The following is a 27024-nucleotide window of genomic DNA, read 5'->3' on the forward strand; positions in this document are numbered from 1 at the left end:
AAGAAGTGCCAGCGTTAACTCTCATACTTACTTGATGGCATTGTATAAGTATCTTCTTCATCTATAATCTCTGCATAGTCATCTGTTTCTGTAAAGGGAGGAATTGAAGAATTTCGGGAAAAGCAGATGAAAACAATTCTCCAAAACAGTATCTCCAATTTATCAAGGGTGATATGCAACAACCCCCCCCTTCAACAGCGCCGGGACGCATTCACAATAGCGTGAATAAAACTTGCTCATGCATAATTTATGGTATGGTAATGACCCCTGCCAATTATACTACGTCACATAGATGCATTCACCAAGGAATAAAAGGAAGATTCATTCGGATTCAGAGAAGTCTAAGTTCTGTAATTGAAACCAATCTCAACTGTTGACTTCAGAAGAAAACCTTTTTAACAGCAAATCCCACCACGGGAAAGATAAAACATTATTAATGGATTAAATTGCTTCATCTTCAATAAAATGTGAATAGTAGCTTGCTAGTATTTGATGTCAAACAAGCAAAACAGCCAGTAAAGATGTTCCAGGGCAGCATCTACCCGCTGCCAATGTGGCAAAGGTGAGCAATTTTCTGTAGCGTCTCTTGGAGCGTAGAGGTATTTTATGTCACACTCTCGCCTCAGACCCATTTTTCCTGTATTGCTCTCAATTTCCTTTGTTCAGCAGAGATTTCACTATCACTTTTGCTGTCAAGAACCGGCATCTCATGGACTGCTTTTGAAAACGTCCAGTTCTCTAAGTTTTCAGAAAAATGACAGTGTATTTTTACCCCTGTTTAAGACTTAGGGCTTTTACATCACCAGTTCTCAAAATGGTCTAAATGGCATCAAGCCCCATCAGAAGGTCCTTCTCTTGCTCTAAAGAGCTTCTTCCAGTGTGTGGAGGTCATTTCGTCATGGTTAGAAACTCTTCCAGGGGTTACAAAACCAATCCACAACAGTGAGATACTCACTGCCAGGCATATTCTATTCACCAACTTTAAATGCACAGAAATTCTCGAAAACGAGCAATTTCAAGTCCAGTCTGAGGTTTTCATGGTTGGTTTCAGGCGATCACGTATTGGGCTGCCTCTGAAAGGCATGATTTGCTCCCCTTTTTTCCCCTTCTGCCCTGGAGCATATGTACGTTCCTACACGTCCTTTGCATCATTTCTAAAGGTATGGTTTCTGAATGGTGAATGGGACGAAGCAAAGGTTGGATGATCCCTTTTGGCAGCAGCCCTCATTTCAACCAAATTAAGCCACTTCTGAAACCAGAGCAAGGCTCCTAAATATTTTACAGGTACATAAACAAGTTTTCAGGCAAACTAAATACTCAAAAACTAGGAAACTAGAGGTCCCTGTGACCTCTCAAGTTCAACACACTTCAGTAATTAAATGTAGAATTAAATGGAGATTTATGATCCTAACTTCGTACTACTAAAATAAAATTAAAGCGATTTTTCTGTCAAACACCTGTACCATGTCTTGTAAAAATAGAATCAGGAAATTTTATGCCATTTAAATTTGTGCTAGGCAATTTCTATTTAGGACACTGCAAAACAGAGCCACCTAATGAAAATTCAATGAAATCTGAAGACAGCGCCCAAGTCACAACAGGCAGCATACCCCAGAGGCACTGATCTCTTGGTATGTTTTTTCCTCCTAATATAAACTAATGTTTTTGCAGAAAAGCCCCTGCTTGATCTGGAAAGCATCCGACTGAAAGAAAATGTTAGTGTTACACCACTGTAACGGGGATGGATCACTCTGCTTCCTTGCAATATTCTGTAAGATGTTTTTAACTTTCAACTACTGTTACAAGCTGTTATTTGAGGACAATAGCAAAGAGTTCTTCATATATGTATAAAAAATGGGCTGAATGAAATATATGAACATCTTCAAGAAGAATTTTAAAAGCCTACGAACAAAAGTGGTGCCACACTCCTTTAGAAAAAGAAAACATCTGTCACACTAGATTACGGGACAGGGCTTATAAAATATGATAAATGACTTGGCTTGTTCATCTCCCTATTTTAAATTAATGAAGTTCATTCGTAATAAAAGCATTAAGGGAACACTGCAGAGCGCTTTACATGGTTTTGAGACACTGCCCCAAACTGTCCTGACACGAAAAGGGTCTTCGTAGCCAATCCGAATAAATAAAATGTATGCAATTAACTAAGTATTTCTTGTTATACATTTAACACCCGGGAGGGGACTATATAATGAGAATTCAAAAAATGATTCCAATCCATGTCTGGTGTCGTTTCTTGGAATTAGAGGAAAATTCAGTCCAGGTGATGTGCTCCAAGTGCTCTGCACCAAGGGTAACCAACCTCCCTTGCTTGCTGCTTTACCCCACGATTGCAGTCACTCGGTAAGAGACGATAACCAAGCCTGTTAAGACCACGACCACGTCTGCCAAGAGATGGTCCAGAATACAGCAAAACCCAGCTGGGCGAGGCTCTGCAGGCTTGGATTATTCTAGATGAAAGAAATGAGCAGGCCACTTCTGGACAAACAGTGTCAGTGATACACGGGGGTGAGCCAAGTCGAACCTTACTAAATCTGAATGTATTTATTAAAGAGTAGAAAAAAAATCAGTATTACATCCATAATAGCTCATTCCTTATTTTAACCCTCTCTTTGAAATTCTCTTTCTCATGATTTTTTATTCTCTTTTCAGAGCCGTTATTTTTTAAAAGGTAAACACCAATAAAAATCAATACAAGGGTAGAATCTGAAATGCAGTTTCTGAATTTATGACAGAAATAAAACACTGAGTTTTTAAGAAACACATTACTATTTCTAAGTAATAACTAGTATTATCTTAACATGATTTATATCTGAAAGAGAGAAAGCAGACAAGAATTTATACACCCCCTTGACAGTTTACTAAGAGGAAGACCACATTATCTCTATTTCTTCTCATTGCCTTCTTTTGCAAATTAAAAGAACATAAAAAGCAGTACCTCCTACTTATATGAATAAAGACACATACACCAGTCTATCAGTTTGATTTTTTTTCCAACATCAGATAAAATCCTTTAGAAAAATAGCTAAAATATTTTTTGTTGTTGCTAAAAAACAAACTTGTTTTCAGAGGATAGCAAGTGAATATTTCCAGGGAAAAAAAAGACTTCAAATGTTTAGAGAGGATAATATTTTATAACAACGGTGTCACACTTTTGAAGGAAAATATTAAATTTCTCTTTAAAATCAGTAGATTGAGTAGCTGAAACCTGATTAATATTTCATATATTCAATCTAAATCAATCCCTCAAGTATAGCTTCTTTAATGCAAGGAGCAGTAGTGGACTACCGAGCAATATGATGCAACCATGCCTTTAAAGCATCACTTAGTGGATTCATTTCCCATGCTGTATTACAGCCATTGAACTCACTCATTGACCAAACCCAACCTGTGATATAACCATTTAAATCAAACTGAATGGACACTCTTGAAAACCTAGAAACTTTCGTTGCATCATGCCAGAGCTCCCTTTGCAAACGCATGCAATACCACATATCCCTGTGTGTTTGAAACAGGTTTTCCTTTTTCGTTTCCAGTTTAGCAGAAAGTGTTAGTTGCACAGCCTGTAAAGTACAATGTTTATTGGCTCATGTCCAATGCAGAACTGCTTTTTAATACTAAAATGTGTGTAAAATTGATTACTGAAATGCGCATTGAGTGGTATGTGGATGTAAGAGTTGCATATTGCATATTAGTAACACACAGACTAGAAAACATATTACCGTCCCCACTAATTTCATCTGCAGATCCAGGTGGCATGCAAGGAGAGAGAAAAACAGAGGGGGAGAGAGAAGGGACAGAGAAGGGGAGGGGAAAATATACTATTAAATTCATGAGTAATCCAAAAGTATTCAGACTGCAGTTATCTTATATACCTGACTCAAGAGAAACCAGAAAAGTAGCGGAATTTAAGACTTCTCACCTAAAACCCAAGGGATAAAGATATGTCCTGAGAAGCTTGTACGATGACACAGAGTTAATGACTTTCAAACACAAAATTTCACAAAAATTAAATCCAGGAGTGGAACTAGTTCTCCTAAGGTATTGTTAAGAAATGACAAATTCTGCTATAATTCAAAATTTTGCTACGAAATAGATCTCCTACGGCCAGATGAGCCATTTCATTTTGGCTTTGCACATACACGTGGGACTGCTGCTAACTAGAGTTGGTGCTGACATTTTCCAAGGACGGACACTCCTGTGCTATCGCTAAGACATAAGAAACACCCTCTAATTTAAGTATTAATTATACAGAGCATAGTGCAGTTATGCAAATGAGCACCACGGCCTGCATTTCTGATAATGACACTACTCCACGCCAATACCCGCAGCACAAGCTGATGTACTTTAGACATTATCTATAAAGAAAAGGAAAATATTGTAAAATGCACTCATTACTCCGGTTCTTCTTACCCCTAATGAAGCCAAACCAGCCCAGCCCAAGTGCTGAACCAGTATGCAGCCACAAGCATCGCTGTACTCAGTATTTAATTCAAAGTGATCTTAGCTGATGCTTGTTGTTGCTATTCTATTTCATTCATGAGCATGCTGTATCAGGGCTCCAAGAATGAAGGAAAAATATATCAACAAAACCCGCCAAGGGTATACGGGGCCTGCATAGCTATACAAATAAAAATATGAATACGTTTGTCATTGTCGCATATAATGTTTAAAATGAAGTCCCCTACTAAAATGGAGACCAGCAAGTTCGCGACTGCAGGAAAATCCAATTCAACAGGAGATGAAGGGGTAGCAGAAATTTAATGAAATTATTCTTGGAACTCTGTTTGCCTGAGGCTCAAGTAGTAAACAAAAAAACCCAACAGTAACTGAGTTAGTATTTCAGCTTTTGGGTTAATAAGGCAGCCTATACAAAGAGCAGTGCAGTACCCTTAGGCGGCGGCTCATGGGAACAGAAGACGAAAGGGAGAAAGCGCCTAGCTTTCTTTACTTTATGCTGACAGTGATTGACTCCTTTACAAAGAGGCAAGAAAAGAAAAGAGAAAAACAGAAACAAATTATTTGGAAATAAAAGAAAAGAGACCGGAGAGAACATCTACAATGAATGAACATAAAAATAAAGGTTTACTTTACAGTTCTCTATACGCAAAATGGATATACAGTTGTTTATGGAACTCTAAAGCACATCTGTTATTTTCCTACAAATTCCCTTCTACAGCAATAAGCTATGTTCATTTCACTTTTTTTAAAAGTGAGATTAGAATCTATTTAAAAAAAAACACTTTTGCCAACTACATACACCACCCATTCACAATGCAGACACCATCCATCCCAGACGTGTAATGAATGCAAGCTCCCTGTCTAAGTTTTCCTAGAAGGTGCTGTAGTTAAATTCTGACTTTAGTGGCAGTCACCAGACTGAAACATGGACGCACTGACTTTCTGGACCCAGGGAGAAGAACTTCACACAAAACAGGTATTCCACATATCACGGTGACACAGAACAAGGAAAAGCACAGTTACTCTGTCCCACTGACGCATATTATAAAATGGGATCAGTCACTGGAGTTTTATGCCCAGTGCAGACCTGACTTGCCAAGAGATATTCAGCATAGTCCCCCTTTCCTCATCATCACACTTCACTGAATTAGCAAAGAGCTTATCAGGACGAGATATTTCTGAGAGCATACAAAGTGGATTTCACAAGGTGACAAAGAAGGAAACAAGATGCTAAAAACCTTAGGGTAGCTGCTTCTCTTACTTTTCCTGGCATCTGTAACACTCTTCTCTGCTTTCGCCTTTTCCCTCTCTCCTCTATCTCAGGAAATAGGAGAGGTGATGTAAAAAGCCAGTCAACCAAAGACTCCCTCACAGCTACCACTTGGGAGTGAAGCCCAGTGAAGCGCAGAACTACAGCCCATTTTATTTAAAAAACTTGACACTTTTAATTGAGTCTGGAAACCTACGAACCACCAAAGCAGCTGTATTTATGCAAAAATCACTGTCTTACACTCATATTTTTTTTGTGGCTGGAGCTTGAGGGATGATGCGCAGGATGCTTTAGAGCTGCATTAAGTGTGTTCACTGTCCAATCTGGAGGCAGCACGCTGAATTTCATGCACACAAACCTAAGGGCAACGTTCATAACAAAGCTTTCGACATCCACAAATAAAAGGAAGAAATACTACAGCTATTTTAAGAGGCTACTGAAAAGGTACTGAAATAAGAATAAAGGAACACGATACACTGCAGTGAAAGAGAAGAACAGGTATAGAGTCGCTGGAAGCAATGCGAGCTGTCTCGAAGGGAAGAGATGCTTCAACTCAACCCATCTGATCAGGCTACAAGGCTAATTCAAGCCTGAAGTGTCACAGTGTTGTCACTCCTACACCAGCACATGGGTGGCAGAAGCTGACGGAAACCTGACCAGCCCATTTCTTACGAAGCACTCTTCGAAATAACAAAGGTGGGTTGAATTCATCATGCCCCGATGAGTAGCGATGCTCAGATCAACTTGTCTCCTGTGTTTGAAACTTTGCGTTAATGATCCACTGCTTATAGCTTGTGCAATTATTCTGCTAGATTAAATCCAGAATGCTTTGTCTTAAACTTACTGCAACTTCAGTCTAGCTACAGAAAAAGTTTATTTTGGTAAAGAGGCATTTTCAAGTTCAAAAAGAAGTTGCAATTCTTTTCTAGGAGCCTAGAGAGTACCTGGTTGAAATGAACGGTACTTTAACAGGTTTCTGCCATTCCACACTGATGCCCATAAAGCTTAGAAATGCTGCTGAAAACAGACCTCACCTGACTCCTTTTTTGGTTAGTTCCTCTCCCAAATACTAAGTATTCACTAAAATTACTGTGCATCAAGAAGACCACAGCACTTTGTACACAGTAGCCTGTTCTCCAAAGGGAGCCATCGGGCGAGAGGGCAGCTGCTCCTGGAGCTCCTCGTTAGGATATCCAGCACTGCAAGGCTGGAAATCGTAACGTCCCTTTCTGTTTTAGTCATACATTCCTGAACCAGTTTGAGAAAACCCCAGAGAAAAATCTGTGAAAGAAATAAATCTATGCATTTTCAAGGTTTTTGAAGTAAAACAAGTACCACGGAGCTGAAATATTAACTGAATGTATTTGTCAAAGCAAGTATGCTTATACATAAAGAATAAAAAAACAAACCTAACAATGCAAGGAGCATTTTTCTTGCCATACAAAAGTGTCTGCTCAAATCAAGAGAATGGATGGCAAAGGAGGAGCACAGGAGGGGAAGAAGTTTAACCAACGCTACAGGTCGATGAAATCAATGCAATAACTTCCTAGGTGCTGACAGGGAGGAAATCAGCTTAGACTGTCACCACAGCTCATTTTGGCCTTTTTGTGAATGAAAAGAAGCAAGGTATTTTTTTTTTAATCTTAAAAAATTCCATGCACTTTTCAGCATTACCTTTTTGGATTGATTTGATAAAATCAGCATGCAAAGAAAAACCAACCAAAAACCTTTACATCCTTGGGCAAAAAACACCTTTTCCCCTCATCAATTTATTCAAATGGAACCAGGAAATGTAAGCCCTACACAAGAAACTCCTTCAGAGCTGAGCACAGGGCATGCCTTCATTTTTAGTACAGGAATCACCAAACAGGGCAAGCACTGTGCTTTGCAAGCAGAAGTGATTCAATAAAATCTTATTTGTCTTTCCATCCTTGCTCACAGTTTTGCTTGTGAATAATCCTCATCATTCACAGCTATTCCAGCCCTTTTGCATGCTGACATCATCTTCAATAAGAACATTCTTAATTGTTGTCATACTGAAATCAGGTAAATATACTTAGTATTTTCTCTCCTGTTTGTTGTGTTTTGACAGTTGGCTCCTGCTACGTTTCATTTTGTTCTAGATAACCAACTGGAAGTTTGTCTCATAGATAAACTGTACCATATTCTATTCATTTGTTTATTTATTAATGCAGGCATAATTTAAGTGAACTTTTAGCATATCTCCTTCAACACAGCATATTTTTCATTCAAATTTAAACTTCAGCCAAATGACACAAGTGGGGTGGCAACCACTTCAAACTCAAGATCTGCTCATAAAGAGCACCTTAGAGAAGAACTACGATGCTGCCTCACTGCCATCATCAGAAATTAGGCGTAGTAAGTGATTTAAGTGGAATGATATTTAGGAGTGGATTTATACACCACGGAAACTGGAAACTGGCTAAGAAGCCCCTCTTTCAGGATGCTAAAACCCTACAATCCCTGTAACGAAGCTCTCTTCAAGAGACCCTATTTCTCCTGCACAGGGTATGCACACCAGCATTATTACACACTTAGGCCATTGCATAAACTACAACTACTCCTTTTGACTTTAATTTTAAAATGCTAATTGTAGTAACAACAGCCGTGTCAGCTAGGGAACAGGACGTGACAAATTTCTCTGTAAGTTACCATTTCCCTATTAAAGGGGTCTGGCCTAGGATCTGTTACTTAGGTGGCTTAAACAGCTTGCCTTAACATCTGAAACAGTGACTGTGTTTAAACACCCTTCATTTTGCTCCACCATGTTAACACATACTTAAGCTGTAAAACCAGCATCTGCTATGAGCTGAGACCATCCCGTGGCAGGCCCTAGCAAACCTTCAGGCCTGTGCCTCGTGCCAGCACCCGCCGTCACCTCTCCAGTCACTGCTCCCTCCCCACAGCCACATCACTTTATCCAGCAGCACCAGAACATCCCATTGCCAGTCTTGGCTTTTGGAGAAGGCCTTCAAGATGATCAAGTCAGCAGTGTGCCTTGGCAGCCAGGAGGGCCAACCGTACCCTGGGGTGCATCAAGCACGGCATTGCTAGTCGGTCGAGGGAAGGGATTGTCCTGCTCTGCTCTGCGCTGGTGCGGCCTCACCTCAAGTACTGTGTGCAGTTCTCGGCACCACAGTTCAAAAAGGACGTGAAACTATTGGAGAGTGTCCAGAGAATGGCTACTAAGATGGTGAAGGGCCTGGAGGGGAAGACATATGAGGGGCGGCTGAGGTCACTTGGCCTGTTCAGCCTGGAAAAGAGGAGGCTGAGGGGAGACCTCATCGCGGCCTACAGCTTCCTCACAATGGGGAGCGGAGGGGCAGGCGCCAATCTATTCTCTATGGTGACCAGTGACAGGACCTAAGGGAATGGTGTCAAGCTGTGACAGGGGAGGTTCAGGCTGGATATCAGGAAGAGGTTCTTCACTGAGAGGGTTGTCATGCACTGGAACAGGCTCCCCAAGGACGTAGTCACGGCACCAAGCCTGTCGGTGTTTAAGAAGCGTTTGGACTGTGCCCTTAGCCATATGGTCTGAATTTTTGGGTAGACCTGTGTGGTGCCAGGAGTTGGACTCGATGATCCTTACGGATCCCTTCCCGCTCCGGATATTCTATGATTCTATAAGCCCACCCACGGTCTGTACGTATTCTGCCCTATTCTGTAGCTCTGCATATAATGCAACATTTGAGCAACAATTGAAAGAATTTATGGCCAGAGAATTTTCTAGTGCAAAGGAAGCACAACGATTAACTAAGGCATGCAATCATTTGATATTTTTTCTTCCTATTCATATTTATGTGAGCAAGGATGGAGTAGGAGAAACCAAAGAACTTTGTCAGGAAGGGATTTATGTAAGAGTGGAGCAAGCTAACTAAGGCTTTATTGATTTCATTTTATGAAGAACTTCTTATAATATATAATTGACGGGGTAAATTATTATTTTTGGAAATATGTATATCAGGAAATACGTGCATCACCTTCCTAAGGCTAACGGTTGCTATTTCAAAACAAACTGCTGGCCAAAGTAAGTTTCTGTGGACTGAAGTAAAGCATTTAATAAGGCAACTCCAAGCAAAACAGCAGGAAACCTAGTCAGTAAAATCATAGTAAACTCCTATGTTGCTTCTTACAAATTAGATGTACTATTTGCACACAGCAAATAGTTTAGCCTTACTGTTTCCTGAGTGCACACTCTCGGCCAAGTACAAAGAATTCTTTTTTAATGTAAAAGGAAGAAATAAATTGAGAGGGAGATAAAAGTTGAGTCTATCCATCGGCTAGAACACTACTCCCCTCTGGTGAGTCATAGCAATTTAAACTAAAACATCAAAAAAATCTGAAATTCTGCTCAGATTTAATTGGGCTTTTTGTATTTATATATAAAGACATGCACACACACACACATAAATGTAAAATTTGACAAATAAAATTATTACTATGCTTAAAAACTGGGGGAAATCTGGTAGGCATCTTGCTTGCACGTAATAAAAGATAATGCCTGCTGCAAGAAACATTTAATTTAAAGGCAAGACAGACAAAGAATACCAGAACAAACAGAAAAAGCCGCATGCGGTAAGAGGTGTGTAGTGAAACCTGGTTCAGTGACACACAGCCATAAGAGAACGTTTCTTGGCTCCCAGGTCCAGCAATCTCCTGCTTTAGACTCCTGGAACCAACTTCACTCTCCACTAGTTTGAAAAGGTCTTTATTCAAAGTCAGAGCAAAAAAAAAATGTATTTAGAAACCTTCAATCTTTGTATGCCTTGGAATATTGAAACATTTGGAAAGAACAAGTTTTCATTTCACTAGACCAGAAGTATTTCAAGGTAGGTTAATACACATTTCAAAAAGCAAGACAAGACGTCTTTCATTAACAAGTTCATTTTCAAACCTGTAAAACTTCAGACAAATGCCTGAACTTTTCGATCACTACATCATGTTCCACACTGCCTTTCAGCTACTGCTGGCTCCAAACTGTGGTGGAGAGCTCACTTTGAAACTTTCCTTTCGAAATATGGGGTTTAATGCTACAAATGTGTCTGACTGTTTGATTTTTTTGCTGAATGCCTGCTTATGATTTTTGCTATTTAATGTTAGCATTGGGAGAGGTCTAAATAAGAATAGGAGTCTCACTGCAAACAAAGAGGAGAATTAATTTATGATTTAAACTATCAAAGGCACAAAGGACATTACAGCTGTCCAAAAGTTATAAAGGCTCATCTCATTTGAAGTCCTTAGCTCTAAGGCATGTAAATGTCACCAGAGAAAAGCTCTTATTCTGCAAACCAAGATAGCATCATCCACAGCTGGCTTCGCACTGGATGCTGTCAGCTGTCAGACACTGCTGACCTGTAACTCCCGGGTTAACCGAGCATTACGTACATCTGTTGCCTCTGTTGTTCCATATGATGTATCAGTTACATCTGACAACACCAATGGCACTTCCTTGCATCTACTTGAATCATTACTTCATTTATAGCAAGTTGATTCCTTAGGGTAACTCGGAGATTTTTACAGAAGACATCTCCCTTATGGAAAAAACCCTTATTATCGTGCAACTTTACCTCAACAAACTGTCTATGGGTTAAACTCAGTGTCTGGACATCCACTCTTGATGCACTTCAAAGAAGTTGGGGGCAAAACCAAACCAAACACAAAAATAGAAGTTCAAGATTCTCTGTACTCTTATTAAAAAGAAGAACAAATCCTTGAGACTGAATTATAAATGCAACAGTTTGAATCATTCCAGTATTATGTCAGTGTTTCCAACAGCTAGTAACACGGTACGAAACCTAAGCACAATGGTTTCATTGTGGAAAGATACTTTAAGATTTTCACTGGGGAGAGATACTTTAAATAAGATACCTGACTGCAATACAAGAAAAATACATAATTGGTTTTGATTTTGGAACTAGAAAGAACCAGAGGGACATTTGCTGGTTTAATTTGCCTGGTTTGCTTATGTCATTATGGGGCAGCTTTGTGCCTTACAGCTTCTTTGATGTCCACTTGGAACAACTGGCTCATCTCCAGCTACTTGTTTCTCCTGTATTTTGCTAGATGCTATGCTCTAACCCTGCTTCTGCAGCAAAGCTCTCGTTTGCCTATCATTCTTCTGTATGTGACACCCTACACACCAGAAGTATGGGGTATCACAACTAACTAACATCAAACCACCTTTTTGAGCAAGTCTGTGGTGTGAGACACGACACTAATTCAGATATAAGGCATCAAGCAAAGAATATCTAAATTTGCAAAGTTGAAGTGACTGCAATAAAAGATCATGAATTAAGTACTTACTACTGTACACTTTTTCAATAATAAAAGTACATCAGTGGTCTTCCAAAAATTGAAAGGGTGGAAATTTGAGGTGGCAGTATGTTTTTTCCCCTGAAGATTAGATCTTTTTTAATGAGTGAGGTGATGAAAAAACACTGCACTAGTCATTTCCGCTTTTTCTAACAGCCAAAATAACCCACACAGGTATGAATCAAGAGAGAAACCTATCATGCTTCATGCTTATCTATCTCCGTGCCCCAAAAACCTTGCTTGATGAAGGAGCAAGAGCTGCTATTTGAGAGTGAATGTTAAGTGATGAAGCTCTATTACACCTCTGCAATTTGATAAACATTTGAATTCCAGATCTTCTCACCTATTTTCTTGCACAAGGTCTGTCTACATGGGTTTCTTATGCCAGGGGTGAATCCTAAGCATCTTTAGAAAAGGGTAAGGGTGGGGAAAGGAATCTGAAAAGCAGGAAATCAAACATTATGCATCTTTTCTCCTTTTTGTAAGTTTTCTGAGTATGTGCCCCTAAATGGTTGCAAAACCCCAAAAAGTGGGGCTGTAGCCTCCCTGTAAGTCAAGGATGTACACTCCACTCGGTCACAGTAATTGCTCCTGAAGTTTGTGGCCAAGCACTCTAACTCTATAGGGACATATCACAATATTAGTACTCTTTCACACTGCAAACCTCCATTATAAATGTCATGTGTAAGTATTTAGAAATGCATTTCCTACTGAGACACTGACTCAATCCCTCAAAAGGACTTGTTTTGAGATTCTGTAAAAGAAAACTGTTCTTTCTCAAGTATATAAACTTAAAACAACACAAAAAAAATACAGTAACTAACTGAAATCTTAGAAGCCTATAAGCTGCAGAAACAACACGTACTACCTCACACGCCCAACCCTTCAATTAACTCATGATTTTCAATAGCAAAAATTTAAGTGCTTTGATCTGAACAGTAGCTAGAAGTAAACAGCTATTAAGTTTCTTCTTTCAGCAAGGCGATGATGAATATTTAATTGCTTATTTTCACTTTTCAAAGCTACTCTCTCATAATTAACACATCCTCAGGTAATTTAAGAGATAGCCTACTTGATTACAAAGCCAAGCGGGAATATTGACAGCCTGGCTCTGAAGTAGCCTGGCCCTGCTGTACTGCACGGACGGGGCTCTCGCAAGCAACATGACACGGAAGGATAGCTGGAAAAAGTTTCCCTTTACAAATTCCACTACAAAAGCAGCACATCTATGGTCTTGGGGAAGTCAACAGCCACGAAGCAAGAAACGAGCTAACTGCAAATGATAAACCTGTCTGAACATCTGCTAGCTTTAAAAATACACTCGCTTATTTATTTTTTTTACAAGCCTTACCTGATACAGAGACCGTGTGTGACCTTACTCCTTGCTTCTCATTGTTGGCCAGCCTGTAAAAGAGAGGTTTGAATCGCTGAATGCTGTACATTCTTCACGGTCCCATACGCTGTGAATTCATCCTAACAGGGCACCTACTGTAATTAGCAGGGCCAATCCATTTGCCACAGCGACAGATTTTGAGGGGGAGCAAAGTCAGAAAGGAATCTACCATTTCATCCCAGCTAAGGGAGGAGCGGAGAGAACGCGTTACCATTTTAATTAGCAAACAACTTCACGATGTCAGGGTGAATTTCAAAAAACGAAGAGAAACATGAGTTTTAAAAACTTTTAAAATCAAGCAGTACATGTCTAAACATTGCCAGTGCAGACAATTTGATGGTGTATCTACTTTCATTACCATACTGGAAATACAAAATTTAGATTTTAGAATTTAGATTTTTTTTTCTGTAAGATGACTTATCCTGTATAACAATTTTAAATTGATTTCTTCATTTACTTAACATAGAAAAAGAATTAAATTTATTTAGCTATAGAAGTTCATCACTAACAGAAATTCCAGTGAATTGTTCTAGCATTTTTTTCCACGTACATATGTAATTTTAATGGCAAGAGAGCAAAAGAGTACTGCACTTGGTGTTCTGAAAAATGTGAAATTTCAGCTGCCAAAGGCACGTACTTCCAGATGCACGATGGTGTTGGCTAGTACATTTATACATTTGACATAAGACCCTTCCTCTGCTGTCAGCCTAAGAGCGTATGTGGTGCTCTTGTTTATACAGACATAAGCATACTAATCCAGTTCTGGTAAACTGTCCCAAAAATGGCAATAAGCTTCTCCTTCAAACCTTATTTTATCCCAGAAATCCCTACAATGGAAGAACAAAACCAAGAGTAAGATGAAATGTATGTAATTAGAAGGTTATGCTGTGTTCCTCCGTTGTATCTGTTTAAGTAAAAACAAATTCTCCTTTCCTGTATGAGTGCACACTGAGTTTACCAATCTTACTGCTTCCAGCCTCGACTTTCATTTCCTTTTCCTCCCTGCATTTTAACTCCTCTTTCTGCACTGTGACAGAGCTAGGCTAGCAAGGACTGCAGCAGACCTGTGAAGGAAGAGCAACCACTAGTATCTAAGCGGCCCATTTCTTGCTGATTCAGGAATAAATCATGTTCCATACTCCATCCAAAGGGTAAAATAGTAATAATAATAATCATTAAAAAAATAATAATTTTGGACTTCCTCCAAAAAAAGGAAGAGATAAAACAATATAAAAGGTTAAATTTCACGTGGTCTTTCAACCATCATCTCGTGACACTGGATATTAGTGATATTGTCTGATAAGGCTCAAGGAAAACAATCTGATGAGATACAGCTTTAAACTGGGTCAAAATGTGGCTATTGATGAGGCAGTCAGACTCCAAACAAGCTGGTTAACAGACTGAATTTTAGGAAGCCACAATGCACATGGAAAGGGTAGACAAGCATTACAACTTGCCAGATAGGGACAGAGATCTAGGCACTAATATTAGGTGGGCAAAAATCAGCAAGAAGAATTAACAGGCTTCCTATCACTGCGTTAGGGACTACGAACTCCAACAAGGTAAGGAGTATTCATAGTTCAAACAGTCAAATTAGAAATCTTTTCTTTACCTGAAAGCTCTGAAGGGAGAAAGGTGCAGAGAAATGTATTAGCACACATTAAATAAAAATTATTAGATGCTGATAGCATGTCTCATCGTACCTTGGGTTGAGTATCATAATAAAACTATGCAGAAACAAAGAATTCAGATCTATTTGCATGACACAGATTAGGATTTTCTACACATCTACAATTATTATTGGAGAAGATCTTTTCTACATTACTATATTTTTTAAAAAATAGATGAGAAATTCTCTGCCGTATAAGTGATATTCTTTATTACAGTCAAACCTAGAGATTTCAACTCAGATCGGTCTCATTATGGATATTTAATTTAAAAAAGGAGACATGAAAGAATTTATGATAGGGAAAAAAAAAGAAATATTTTCCATATTTGCATAAGCAGAAAAGAGGACAAATAGGAAAGAACAACATTGTAGACTGACTCACAGAGAGACTGAAGTGACAATATAAGGACTGTTTAGCATCACTCCTTTAATCAAATTTACTCCTATAATTAAATTTACGTATGGACTGGAAATAAATGGCATGAAGTCCACTCCAGTCTTTTCCAAAACATCCTACTTTTGTTATTGTCAAACATTATTGATGCATTATGAACTTCTTCCCTACGGATTTTATTTCTGGTATCTTTATAGTTTAATGCTACTGTCAGTCATCTATGCTCTGCAGTCCCAAATGATTTCCTGCTATTTGTCCTAGAATCCAAAAGCAAGAATAAAAATTAAGCACGTATAAAAAGTCCCGAGGTGTCACTTAAGCAAAACTATTTTTCACTACATAAAAAAAAAGAAAGCATAAAACTTACTTTGGTATTGATGGTAAAGCTCTTTCACCTTCTGTGTAAAGAAGAAGAAAACGGAATTAAATTTTTATTTCAGAATTTTATTTCAGTTTCCAAATAACCTCTCTCAACGTGCAATGTATACAAGCATGAAATAGTAATCACCACAACCTCTCAGGGAAACTGAGCATGTTGACTCAAAAGACCATTCTATACTTATATTAACAGCAGCATATCAACGCAGCTCCTAACCGGAGATACAAACCTTCTGGCAAAGTCTTGCGTGAGAGCAATGTAAACAGAATATGACTCCTCTTTTATTCATAACAAATAACTCTGATAAATCGCCTGGCAGAAGGTATGACAGTATTTCATCTCCCTAGTGAGAAATGCTTCTCTTATTTCCAAGATGTGCTAACTACATATATATACACAATACACATATAAATACATACAGGTTTTTTATATAAATATATATGTATAAAATAAACATATAAAAATATATAAAAGATAATACATATAGTGTATTTATAAGCATACTATATACACATAAATAAAATTACTTAAGCCAACTTGAACTTCCAAACAAGACAACAGTCATTAATGCATGTAACATATAATATTAATTTCCCATTTGTTTGAGATTACGCAATAGTAATGCTCGGTAGCTAGAAACGAGGGTATCCTCTTATAAACTATTTTCAAATCCTCTGCCAGTCTTTCTGTGATAATGGCACTGTGTGTAAAAGTTTGCATGTAAATAATCAACTGTATTTCCCATCTGCATTTGATGATACACTCAGTATTCATACGGGGAAGGATGATGGGGAAATTACTAAGCCTTTACTAAAACACCAACAATTTGCAGTATATGGAAGTACGCAGGGAAGGTGAGAAAGTGGGTAACTAGAACAAGTATCTTTCTCCAAATCACTGTAACAGTGATACAGTGACCTCAGAGAAAATGGAAGAGAGCTGCTTTTAGAAAATGGAGATGTATACTGTTTACAAAGAATCACATTATTTCTAGATTGTTTTTATCCTATGTTAAAATTTCTGAAATTTCCGGACCTTAAAAAAGAAAACTACAGTCTCTCCTTTGCGTGCTATGGAACTGAGTAGTGAAATGCCTGATATCCAAATGTCATGCTTAACATGGCAAACGACAGCATTTAGTTACAATTCTTTTGCTGTCCAAAAAACCCCAAACCCACTGCAGTGTACGCATGCTCAACAGAGGTATCATGTAGCCTCAGAGTTGAATCCCTCCTCTGTGGGGAGACTCCGGCACTGTCCCCTGGGCAACTGGTGAGCATTTTCCAGACCTTACCAGCTCCCAAGTGACAAACTGAACATGCACCAGCCCACACAGTGCCAGTGCTCCTTGATCCCCCTGAAGTTTTTGTATGTGAGATGATGGACATGCACCATGTTCCCAAAACAACTATGTTCTTCATCTGCCCACCTAGCACTGACCAAAGTGTACATGCATCATCTCCAGCAAGTAACCAGACATACTCCATCTCTCCTCTGACCTCATGTGGACTTCAACATGTTCCTACAAAAGAAGTGCACACGCTCCACATCCAGCCCAGGGCTACAAAACCAGATCTTTCCAAGCAAGTTTGGAGACTGGAGCAAAAAGAGACAGGCTCAGTCATACTTGAACGCAAAAGAGCAAGAGGGTCCACCACAACTGCAGAAAGGATGAGATCAGGGGTGTAGGAAAGGAAGGTACCGGAAAGAAGGGAAACAAAGAGCCCTGATTTTAGGAGATGACAGAGTAGCTTGGTAAAGTGACTGAAAAAAGGCCTGAAACTGGAGGGCGGTGGAAGGACAGGAAGATTATACAAGAAGCATGAGGCAGGACACAGAGGTATGGTCAATTGTTGGAGGAAATTATACCTTTTGGAGAAGGAAGCAAAAGGCAAAGATCATGAAAGGCAGTGTGGAGTGACAAGTATGAAATCAGAAGCTTGACGGTGACAGCCTGGCACTAAAAAGATGCAGGAGGAGGGGATATCCAAAAAAGAGAGGCTGGAATGGGCACTAGAGGAGTCATGTTGGCTTGAACTAGGCAAAAGATATCAAGCTTGGAGAAACAGGCACAAGAGTCCTGCCCACCACCCGGCAAAGCCTTCTTAGGGTTGTGAATGAGGCACAGAAGCTTAAGACCCCACCTGGTATCTCCTGATACCTCCACCAGCTGTCAGCCCTTTTTTGTGAAAGCATCCCGAGTTCTAGCTTGCATCGAGTTACTCCAATACCTCTCTTGCATTTGGCAATGGATTTAATCAGATGTTGCTGATGAACCATGTGTTACTGATATAGCATACTTGCCAGCCTGTTTTTGAAGGCTCAGGAAACTATACAAACACACAGACCTCTATGTTAAAAGAACTTTATTAAATTGCAAACTTAACTTCATCACTTGCTATTTTTAAATCAAGATAACTGGCGTACAATTAATGAAAAACTATTCAAAGTAAGTATTCTTGCTGTTGTGTGCATCTCCATCGCATATTAACTGCACACTATTCAAAACTGTATTCTAAAGATGGACTTTTTAATTTCCTCTCTTTTTTTTGTGTGTGTGAGGAGCATATCAGTATCAGTATATTTGAGGACTTCACAGAAACAGAGACTGATTTTATAACACTGCACATGTTCCAAGTGCTGAGTTCAGCTGCAGATCAGATTGTTCCTCTCTCCTGCAAACATAAAACTCCAAACCCTCAAGAAAGTGAGAAATACCATACAGGTGGCAACTGGCAGTGGAAGCTGAAGTTGCTACATATCAAAAAGGATCTCTCTAAAAGAGATAAATATAGACTCTAACTTTCCAGGGCAATATTAAATATCCTTAAACATGATATCTCCCCATTCTGTTTCTGCAACTCTCTACTTCACTTATTGAACAGCTTCCAACTGGTATAAAATATAAAGCAAAGGCCATATCAAGACATTTCTTTCACAACAAAATCCTGATTCCACCTTGAAAGGAAGCCATCCTATGTGTTTTATGAGATAAGGAGAACACAAATAGAGGTGGTATTACATAGTTAACGATTAATAACACAGAGGGACACAGGATTAAACAAGCATTTCCTGATGTTTTGGAGTCTGTGACTTGATCTGCATTCTCTTAGTGCCTTTATGTTTTTATGACTGCATTTAGGAAAGCTGTCTTATTTTCAACTTCAGCTGCAGAAAGCAGGGAAATAAAAAGCACAGCACAGAAGACAGCAGGAAGAATCAGTAGCTCCAAGGATGGACAAGCAGTAAGTGATAGACTAACAGCTCTACACGTGAACCGACTTCTGATGGTGCTACTGGAATGAAGGACTGTGATGGAATGGGAAAAAGGCAGCATGTGTGAGACCCCAAATGGAGCACTGTGTTCAGCTCTGGGGCCCCCAGCACAAGGACATGGACCTGTTGGAGCAGGTCTCCAGGAGGGCCATGAAGATGATCAAGGGGCTGTCCTATGAAGACAGGCTGAGGGAGTTGGGGTTGTTCAGCCTGGAGAAGAGAAGGCCCCGGGGTGACCTTACAGCGGCCTTCCAGTACCTAAATGGGGCCTACAGGAAAGCTGGAGAGGTGCTCTTTGTCAGGGGGCGTAGTGACAAAGGGGAATGGCTTTAAACTAAAAGAGGATTGGTTTAGATTAGATATAAGGAAGAAATTCTTCACTCAGAGGGTGGTGAGGCCCTGGCACAGGCTGCCCAGAGAAGCTGTGGATGCCCCATCCCTGGAGGTGCTCAAGGCCAGGCTGGATGGGGCTTTGGGCAACCTGGGCTGGTGGGAGGTGTCCCTGCCCATGGCAGGGGGTTGGAATTAAATAATCTTCCTTTTTACTATCCTTTGCCCACAGGAAGCACAACTGATTTCATTCTCATTAGTAGCAGAGCAATGCACTGGCCAGCCACAATGGACAACGTCCCCATTTTGGCCACCAGAGATGTGCCCCAAATGGTTGGTAAAATATGGACAAGGAGAACAGGAAAAAAGGGGAAAAATAAACATATGCAGAAAAACACCAAAAAAAACAAGCCAGAAATAGAACCCTACCATCAAGTAGTATTAGAGACACCTCTACTTTCACTGGAGAAAATTTGGGGAAAATCCATCTGTACGGAACTACTGGTGAAATGGCCCACCAAAGCTGATGGCACAGATGCCTACGTGCTCTTGGTGCACAAACTGATCACTTCAGGCAGCACACCCAAGCTGGCACTCATCCATTTACAGCTTATATCCCAAATAAAATCAGAAGCCTTCATTAGTACCTTTGCAGGTCCAAAGTCAAAACTCATTACAAACAGCATCCCAGTAAAAGCACATGTTGTTTTTCACAAGTTGAAACCCACAACATTTTGCCCAATTCTTCACACACTTGAAAAAAAAAAAAATAAAATAAAATTCGGCTCTGCACAATTGTATCGGAGTGTCCGTGCCCAGGCATTGACAGTATTTTTAGTATTTTAATTAGAGTTCGTTGCCATTCTGTTAAAATGAGAACAATTTTCACATGTATAAACCAGGAGTAAACACTTATTTGGAGAATTTCATGGATTACTTAATTTCGGTGTTTTGAGACTTGAAGGTCTGAGTTTTCATTTAATCCTTTTATATTCAAAGGGAATGTTTAAATTTAAAGGCGAGTTCTGATCTAAAGGAATGACAATCAGTTATCTAGTTCAGTTACTCAAATGTGCTTTTTTCCCCCAGAGTATTTTTAGCCTTTTATAAGAGTTTTGACAATTTTGCATTACCTAACCAGCTTGAATAAATAGATTAATAAATTCAAAATTCAGTCACTGGACTGAGATCACAGGAAGGCTACTCAGCACATAGCTCAGTCGGCAAATAGCTACTTAATGTCAGCTGAAGTTTTTAATCAATCATTCATTTGTGCACTTTGAAATAGTTAAGTATGATAATGCAAGCACATATTAAGTTCATAAAGTTTCAACAATGGACTAAATTGACCTATGTACTAAAATATTTATGATAAATAAAACAAACTGAATGGAAATATGCCAAATGCTGTCCAGGTCTTAAACATTAAGTGATCTCACCAAATTAAGAGAAACAGGATTATTAACTGTGCAGATAATATCACAAAAACATACATTTCTTGTAGTAATCAAGAAAGACAATTTATAAAGAGACTTGCAATAAACATATACATTTAGAACAAAGAGAGAATGGGAAAGCTCATGGAGGGGAAAAAACACATCTGTTGAATCCAGAGCTGCTACATGATTTGTTTCTGATATGCTTCACAGCTCACTGTTGGAGGGATGTGGGAATTCAGATCTGGTGGGGACAGCTCTCCTACAAGACGTTTAATTAATATACTGAGTATTGCTACAATATTAAAAAAAGCTTCAAACAAAACAACAACAAAACAACAAAAACAATTTTTAACTGGAGGGATTCTCATAATGTTTGCATAAAGAGGAATGTTCCCAAAGTGCTATATAATGTTCCTTTAAGTGAATCACTGCTTGTTTGCTCTACGTTAATATACACTAAGAAGAATATCATGCAAATAAACACATTCCCTCTCTTACATGCATTGATTTCTTTTGCATTAGTGCCTACAGTCAAACCACAGTGCATGGCATAGCCATGTCTAGTACTGTATAATGTAGAAAAATCAGAAATCTTGCCTTTAAAAGAGCTTAGTGAGTCCAGAAGACGTAATAGCTGAATGATAAGCAAGTCAGGTCAGTAGAAGAAAGGAATTAGAAAAAGTAAAACCAGAGTGGGTCAATTTTTATTGCCACTTTCAGCAGTAGAATATTAGGACCCATTAGCGCTGTTAGTCTTAGATGGCAGTTGCTTATATGCATCACGGAACAGGTTATGTTGACAAGAAAAGGTTAAAACCTGTAGAGATTTTGGCTGGGAGCTGTTCTCCTGCTAAGGCAAGAAACAGAGGAGGGTTTGGCAGAGAAATGGCAACAGCCATGACTGGAACACAATCAATGCTGCCATGCACAGCGCTGGAGGATGGCCCACTGGATGAACAGGGCTAAGACTCGATGAGGACCGTAAATGCCTGTTTGTTGCTATTGTGAATGACAGAATGGGAAATCAGCGGGCAGCAGTATTCTGTGGAGTTAAAAGCATCTATGTGTAGATAAGAAAAGGAAGCCATTCCAGCTGCAGAGAAACAAACTGACAATTTGCACTGGCAACAGAGGCTAAGTGGACCAAATTTCTGAAATACCATCAATGTAGAAGTAGCAAGAACTGGACATGGCCTACACGGGTGCCGTTAACGAAAAAGCAAGGCTTCCCATTAACTTAGAAAGGGCTATCCATTAACTTAGGATGACTGAGAGGTGAGAAGAGCACACGTTAGGACATGAAAAACTTAAAAGCTCAACTTTGGCTGCTATAGTTAAAGCTGACAAATTGCCAATTCACTAGGGATATTGGAAGGGAAGTTTTGGGAGTGAATAACAAGGGTTGTAACAAACCCCAAACCATGATTTCCAGAAAAACTAAGGTATTGTGAATATTTTAAATAAGAATAGGCATAGAAGACGATTGCTGAAAGGTATAAACTAGACTACTGAAATTAAAATCTTGGTTCGGGATGCCTGAAACTGAAAGACCTGAACTATTTCAATAATGCTACCCCTTTCAGTGAACTAAACAACTATGGAGTAGGGAAAGCTAGTGGCAAAAAAAGCAAAAATGTGGCTATAAAGGGACTCAAGTTTGGATTGTAGAACTTCTAGAATGGCTCATGTACTTTCTTGTACGACAAACAGGCAAGAAGGAAATAGTTTGTTCATTGTTTTAGAAACCAAAAATGTTGGATGAATTTCCATAAGCAAGGATTATGGAAGAAGGACAAAGTTCCATTTTCAAGCAGCTTTGATTGGACATATTTCAATAATTAAAGCTAGCTGAAAGTAGAAAAAATTCTACTGAAATTTAATTAAATTCTCTCTTTACATCTAGCTCTAGCTGCACCCTGGTCTCATGTCTTTCAGCTTGAGGTTTGCTAAAAAACAATAGATCAACACTACAAAATACATTCTTTGCTTTAGTTCTATTCGTTGAGAAAGACTCGCAGGACTTTTGTCAAAGTTTAAATAATAAAACCTGAGAAATTTTGACTATCTGGGAAGAGAACACTAACTTTCAATAGTCTTACCTAAAGGTATTCTAACCAACCTCTCTGAATTTCTACTTGAATATTAAGGTGTTGTATTTCAAGTTAACAGGTCCTTGTTAGGGCTGCCTTTAATTACAGTTTGTTTACTTCTGTTAGTTAAGTTCAGAATACTGTAAAGCAATGACTACTGGAGAACAATCTAAATTATCAGTCATTAAGTAATTTTCAATGGAGTGACATTGACTGTCAGTGTTTGCCTTAACAAAAATACCTTAAGTTTCCTTCCAGAAAGACAAGTCTCCAGGTGAGGATTTTGAAGCTACCTTGTGTTTCTGTTCAAGTGCAAGATAATCTACCAGTAGATAAAAGTATAGCCACTACCAGAATGAAACACCTCCTTACCTTTCTGCGGCCTGATAATAAAAGATTGCGTGGCTCCATTCACCAGTCGGCAATATCCGTCTATCAAGTCAGCCATGTTCTCTGCAATGGTTAAGGATGGTGCTGTCACTGTCAGAGGCTAAAGAAGAAGAAAAACAAGGCACCAACAGAGAGGGATTATTGTAGTTGCAAGCACTGAGTAGAACAGCTGTGTCATTGCATCAGAACTTTACATACACTCACAAACAGTCCACAGAAAAAAGTGGGCGAGTACAAAAATATCAGATTCTTGCTTTACCTTTTATGTAGCAAATTTAAAATGCAAGGTTTAGAAAGTACAGCTGATAAAACCTTCCACCTAAATCTAAGATTAATCTGGATCTATTAAAAGGCTCACTAGGCAAACTTTTAGTCAACCACTGTTCATTACAATTACTGTGACTTTTAAGACTATAATCATGACAATTCTATAAAAGTTGCTCATTCCTTAGATACCCTTACAGGCGGTAACGATTTTCCCACCCCTTTGCAGCAATTTATTCTTTACCCTAAAAAGTAACCTCCCCAACTTCAAAATAAATTGAAATTAAAAAGACAAGGGGGAGAAATGGAGAAGGAGATGAGACATACAGGCGAACTATTAATTTTAATAACTCCAATATTCATCCTCTTCTGCACAGATTTGTCAACTTGCCCCAGTGCTTCTCTATCACAATGACTGTTTTCCTGTGTACAGGACCAAGAAAAAGATTTGATTTCACTTCCAGCTCTTCTTCCCCATGAAATATGAGGAAAACAGATTTTCTCTCTTTTATACTTCCCTTTTCACAAAAGTGAAATTGCTCAGTTTTCTCTTCAGTGCATAGCATCATATATACATGCAGGCTACTATTAAGATGCACTTAAGAGCTAGTATTTTCAAATTAAACCTCATTTACAAATATCAGAGTATACAAGTACCAGATGCAAAACAAAAAGCACGTAATGAGCTTTATGAGTATAATGAATACTCACACTCAACTTCCCTTCCCTCTTAAAGCACAAGAAAAATCAAACAACTATACAGAATGCCTGGAATGCAAAATTTAAAATATAATGCATGGGCTGTACCTACAGGAGGAGCAAGAGTTTAACAATAACTGAAGTCTTTGTATGCATACGTAGTTAGGCTGTCCCCAGCTTAAACATACATGTGCAAACATGGCATATACTTTTAGTACAATGTATTTGTCAACTACACTGACAGTAGAAAAATTCAGAATGAAGTTATAGACCAGAAGTACAATATACAGAGTGCTTTAATTAGAGCACACTAATTTCATTTATTTTATTTAAGGAAAACCAAAGATAGCAAGTTTATCAGAACTGTCAAAAAATCATACCTCAGGTGCACCTGCTATCTTGAGTTGCAACATCCCTTTTCTGTCCTTGTCTTCACTGTTTGAATACTGAATAGTTTGCACTTGATTAAAATCTGCCAGGTGAGTTGGCTACAAAAAGGCAAAGGAAACAAAATTCAAATTAAAACAAAATACCTTGGCTTTACTCCTGAACCATATGTAGATCTTGATCTCCAAATTACACTTTTAGAAGTCTGTTCCTCTGTTTCTTTCTACAGTTTCATTGGGCTTTGCATAACAGTATCTACAAATATGCAAAGGTATCTACCAAGTGAAACCAAGCACCAAGTTTGCCTACAGAGGTCACTGTTGAGTAACTCTAGGCACTTGCTAAAGTACACAGCGGAAACACCGTCTTGGAGGGCAAGACTGAAAACCCAACAGGTTATACCAACACGGTATCTGCACTTAGAGCATAGTTACCTATCATCAGACAGCTGGTAAGAGGTACATTTTTAGCTGGCTACCTATTCCTGATCTCTAAATCTTTTCACTACCTTTGAATGATTTTCAACAGAAGTTGGACATATGCTTAACTTGTGTCATGACTGTAAATGTCCCAGACACTTTGATAAAGAACCTGTCCAAACATTCTTCCTTGCACCATGAAGGTGTACTGGCAATGCTGTAACATCAGGCAATAGCAAGGCTGTTAAGAGCACAAAATAAGACAAATAACACGAATAAGCCAGCAATGACTGCACAAATGCTAAACACTGATAAACAAGCTCTTCACTTACACAACCTCCTGAAGAAAGGAGAAAATAATTTAAAATAATTTACGTGTTTCATTGTTAAAAAAGTGAGCACAAATGCTTCAAACTCCTTAAGTAAGCACTTCACTGGGTTAAAAAAACAACAAATTCAGTGGTAAGGGCTCTCTCTACTTAACTATGTTTTCTCCATCCCAAATCATGACTTAATATCTGAGTAATAGCTTTGTACGTTGAATTTCCCAGCTCTTTTGAGTTTACTTCGAAGATTAGAGTTGCAATTCCTCTTCGTGTCAAGTTCAATTCACAACAGGCCATGAGAGAAGAAAGCAGTAGACTTACATTTGCGCCCTTGTCTGTAAGGTAGCTGATTCCTTCTTCTGGGCCAATTGCCAGCTCCACTGAAATAATCCAGCTTGACTTCAGAATCGAAGGAGAAAGAGTAAAATTTCAGTGTGTTTAATGGAACACTATCCTCCCAAGTTATCCTTACAGTTTTTAGTAATTAATCTCTAGAAGCTTCCAAACTCCTCAAACATTTTAAAATATATTAAAATCAAGTAATTCTATAAGTAGCAAAACTCCTGATGACGAGTTTCCTGGGGATCTGTCCTACTCAGAATGAGTTGCCATGTGTTTTATCTTAGGTCTACACGAGAACTATAAATTTCCTTTATTTCCTTTTCTCTCCTCATGGACATTGACGTTCATGTTCTAAATTCTACTTGAGTATCTATTTTCACAAAGTTTGCAGACTTAAGACCCCTTTGCAAAATTTATTTGTAATTGGTAGAGTTTAAAAGCCATTAGAAGAAAATTTACAAACAGAAGAAGCTGAGGAGTCTCATTTCCTCAGGAAACCAAGTTAGTAACTGCTCAGCTTTCACAAATGAATCACCAATAACAACATCTAATACGGTACAATTCTTACCCTACTAATAAAAGGTGCTTTTTAACAGTCAACTGAGAAAGTTCCAAATAAAATTAATAAACATATTTTGTTGTTAATGAAATCCAAGGACTCTTCTCTATATCAAAAGATGAACTAAGCAAGCGTTTAATTGAAGAACTAAGCAAAACCAATTTAACTTGTAACTACAACATGTATTCTGGTGACTTGCATTCTTCTACTTACACCGAGAGCACATTTGAAGCATTCCTTGTCAAATCTATACACTGGAGAGAGGATCTCAAAGAATTTCAAAATACTTTCTTCTCTATTAAGGTTGGCAAATTGTCGAAATGTTTGTTGGATTAATTTTCGTAGTGTTTTGGCCTGTGCATGAAAATTTTAAAAATTCATTATTTTAAATCTAGTCAGTGATAGTGCATTTTAAGAGTTTCATTTACTCAATATCACTAACAATCCTTTTCAAATGATACCCCGAAAATTCTCAAAAAAAAAAAAAAAAAAGCGCTTAAAAATATAAATAACAGTTCTTCCTTACAAATTTTTCTTGGGAATAAAATTATTTCTGCTATACTTTACAGAAGGAATGTCTAGCTAA

The 27024-nt window shown here is 38.6% G+C and overlaps 1 protein-coding gene across 6 annotated transcripts in view; it reads right to left on the reverse strand.

Moving 5' to 3' along the window:
• The window catches only part of PTK2 (protein tyrosine kinase 2), a 204724-nt gene that overhangs the window by 46178 nt on the left and 131522 nt on the right, over positions 1–27024 (reverse strand). For 5 of the 6 annotated variants that reach the window (XM_050708969.1, XM_035561708.2, XM_050708971.1 and 2 more), the window contains 7 exons: positions 26652–26792; positions 25859–25936; positions 24786–24893; positions 23425–23542; positions 15906–15936; positions 13434–13486; positions 32–88 (listed from right to left, as the gene is read on the reverse strand). In XM_050708969.1, the coding sequence (XP_050564926.1) occupies positions 32–88; positions 13434–13486; positions 15906–15936; positions 23425–23542; positions 24786–24893; positions 25859–25936; positions 26652–26792 (586 nt within the window). Of the gene's footprint in view, positions 1–31; positions 89–3740; positions 3759–13433; positions 13487–15905; positions 15937–23424; positions 23543–24785; positions 24894–25858; positions 25937–26651; positions 26793–27024 lie in introns of all 6 variants that reach the window. The other variant, XM_050708970.1, reaches the window with a different exon arrangement.

Source organism: Cygnus atratus, chromosome 2, assembly GCF_013377495.2.
Source record: "Cygnus atratus isolate AKBS03 ecotype Queensland, Australia chromosome 2, CAtr_DNAZoo_HiC_assembly, whole genome shotgun sequence".
Taxonomy (NCBI): domain Eukaryota; kingdom Metazoa; phylum Chordata; class Aves; order Anseriformes; family Anatidae; genus Cygnus; species Cygnus atratus.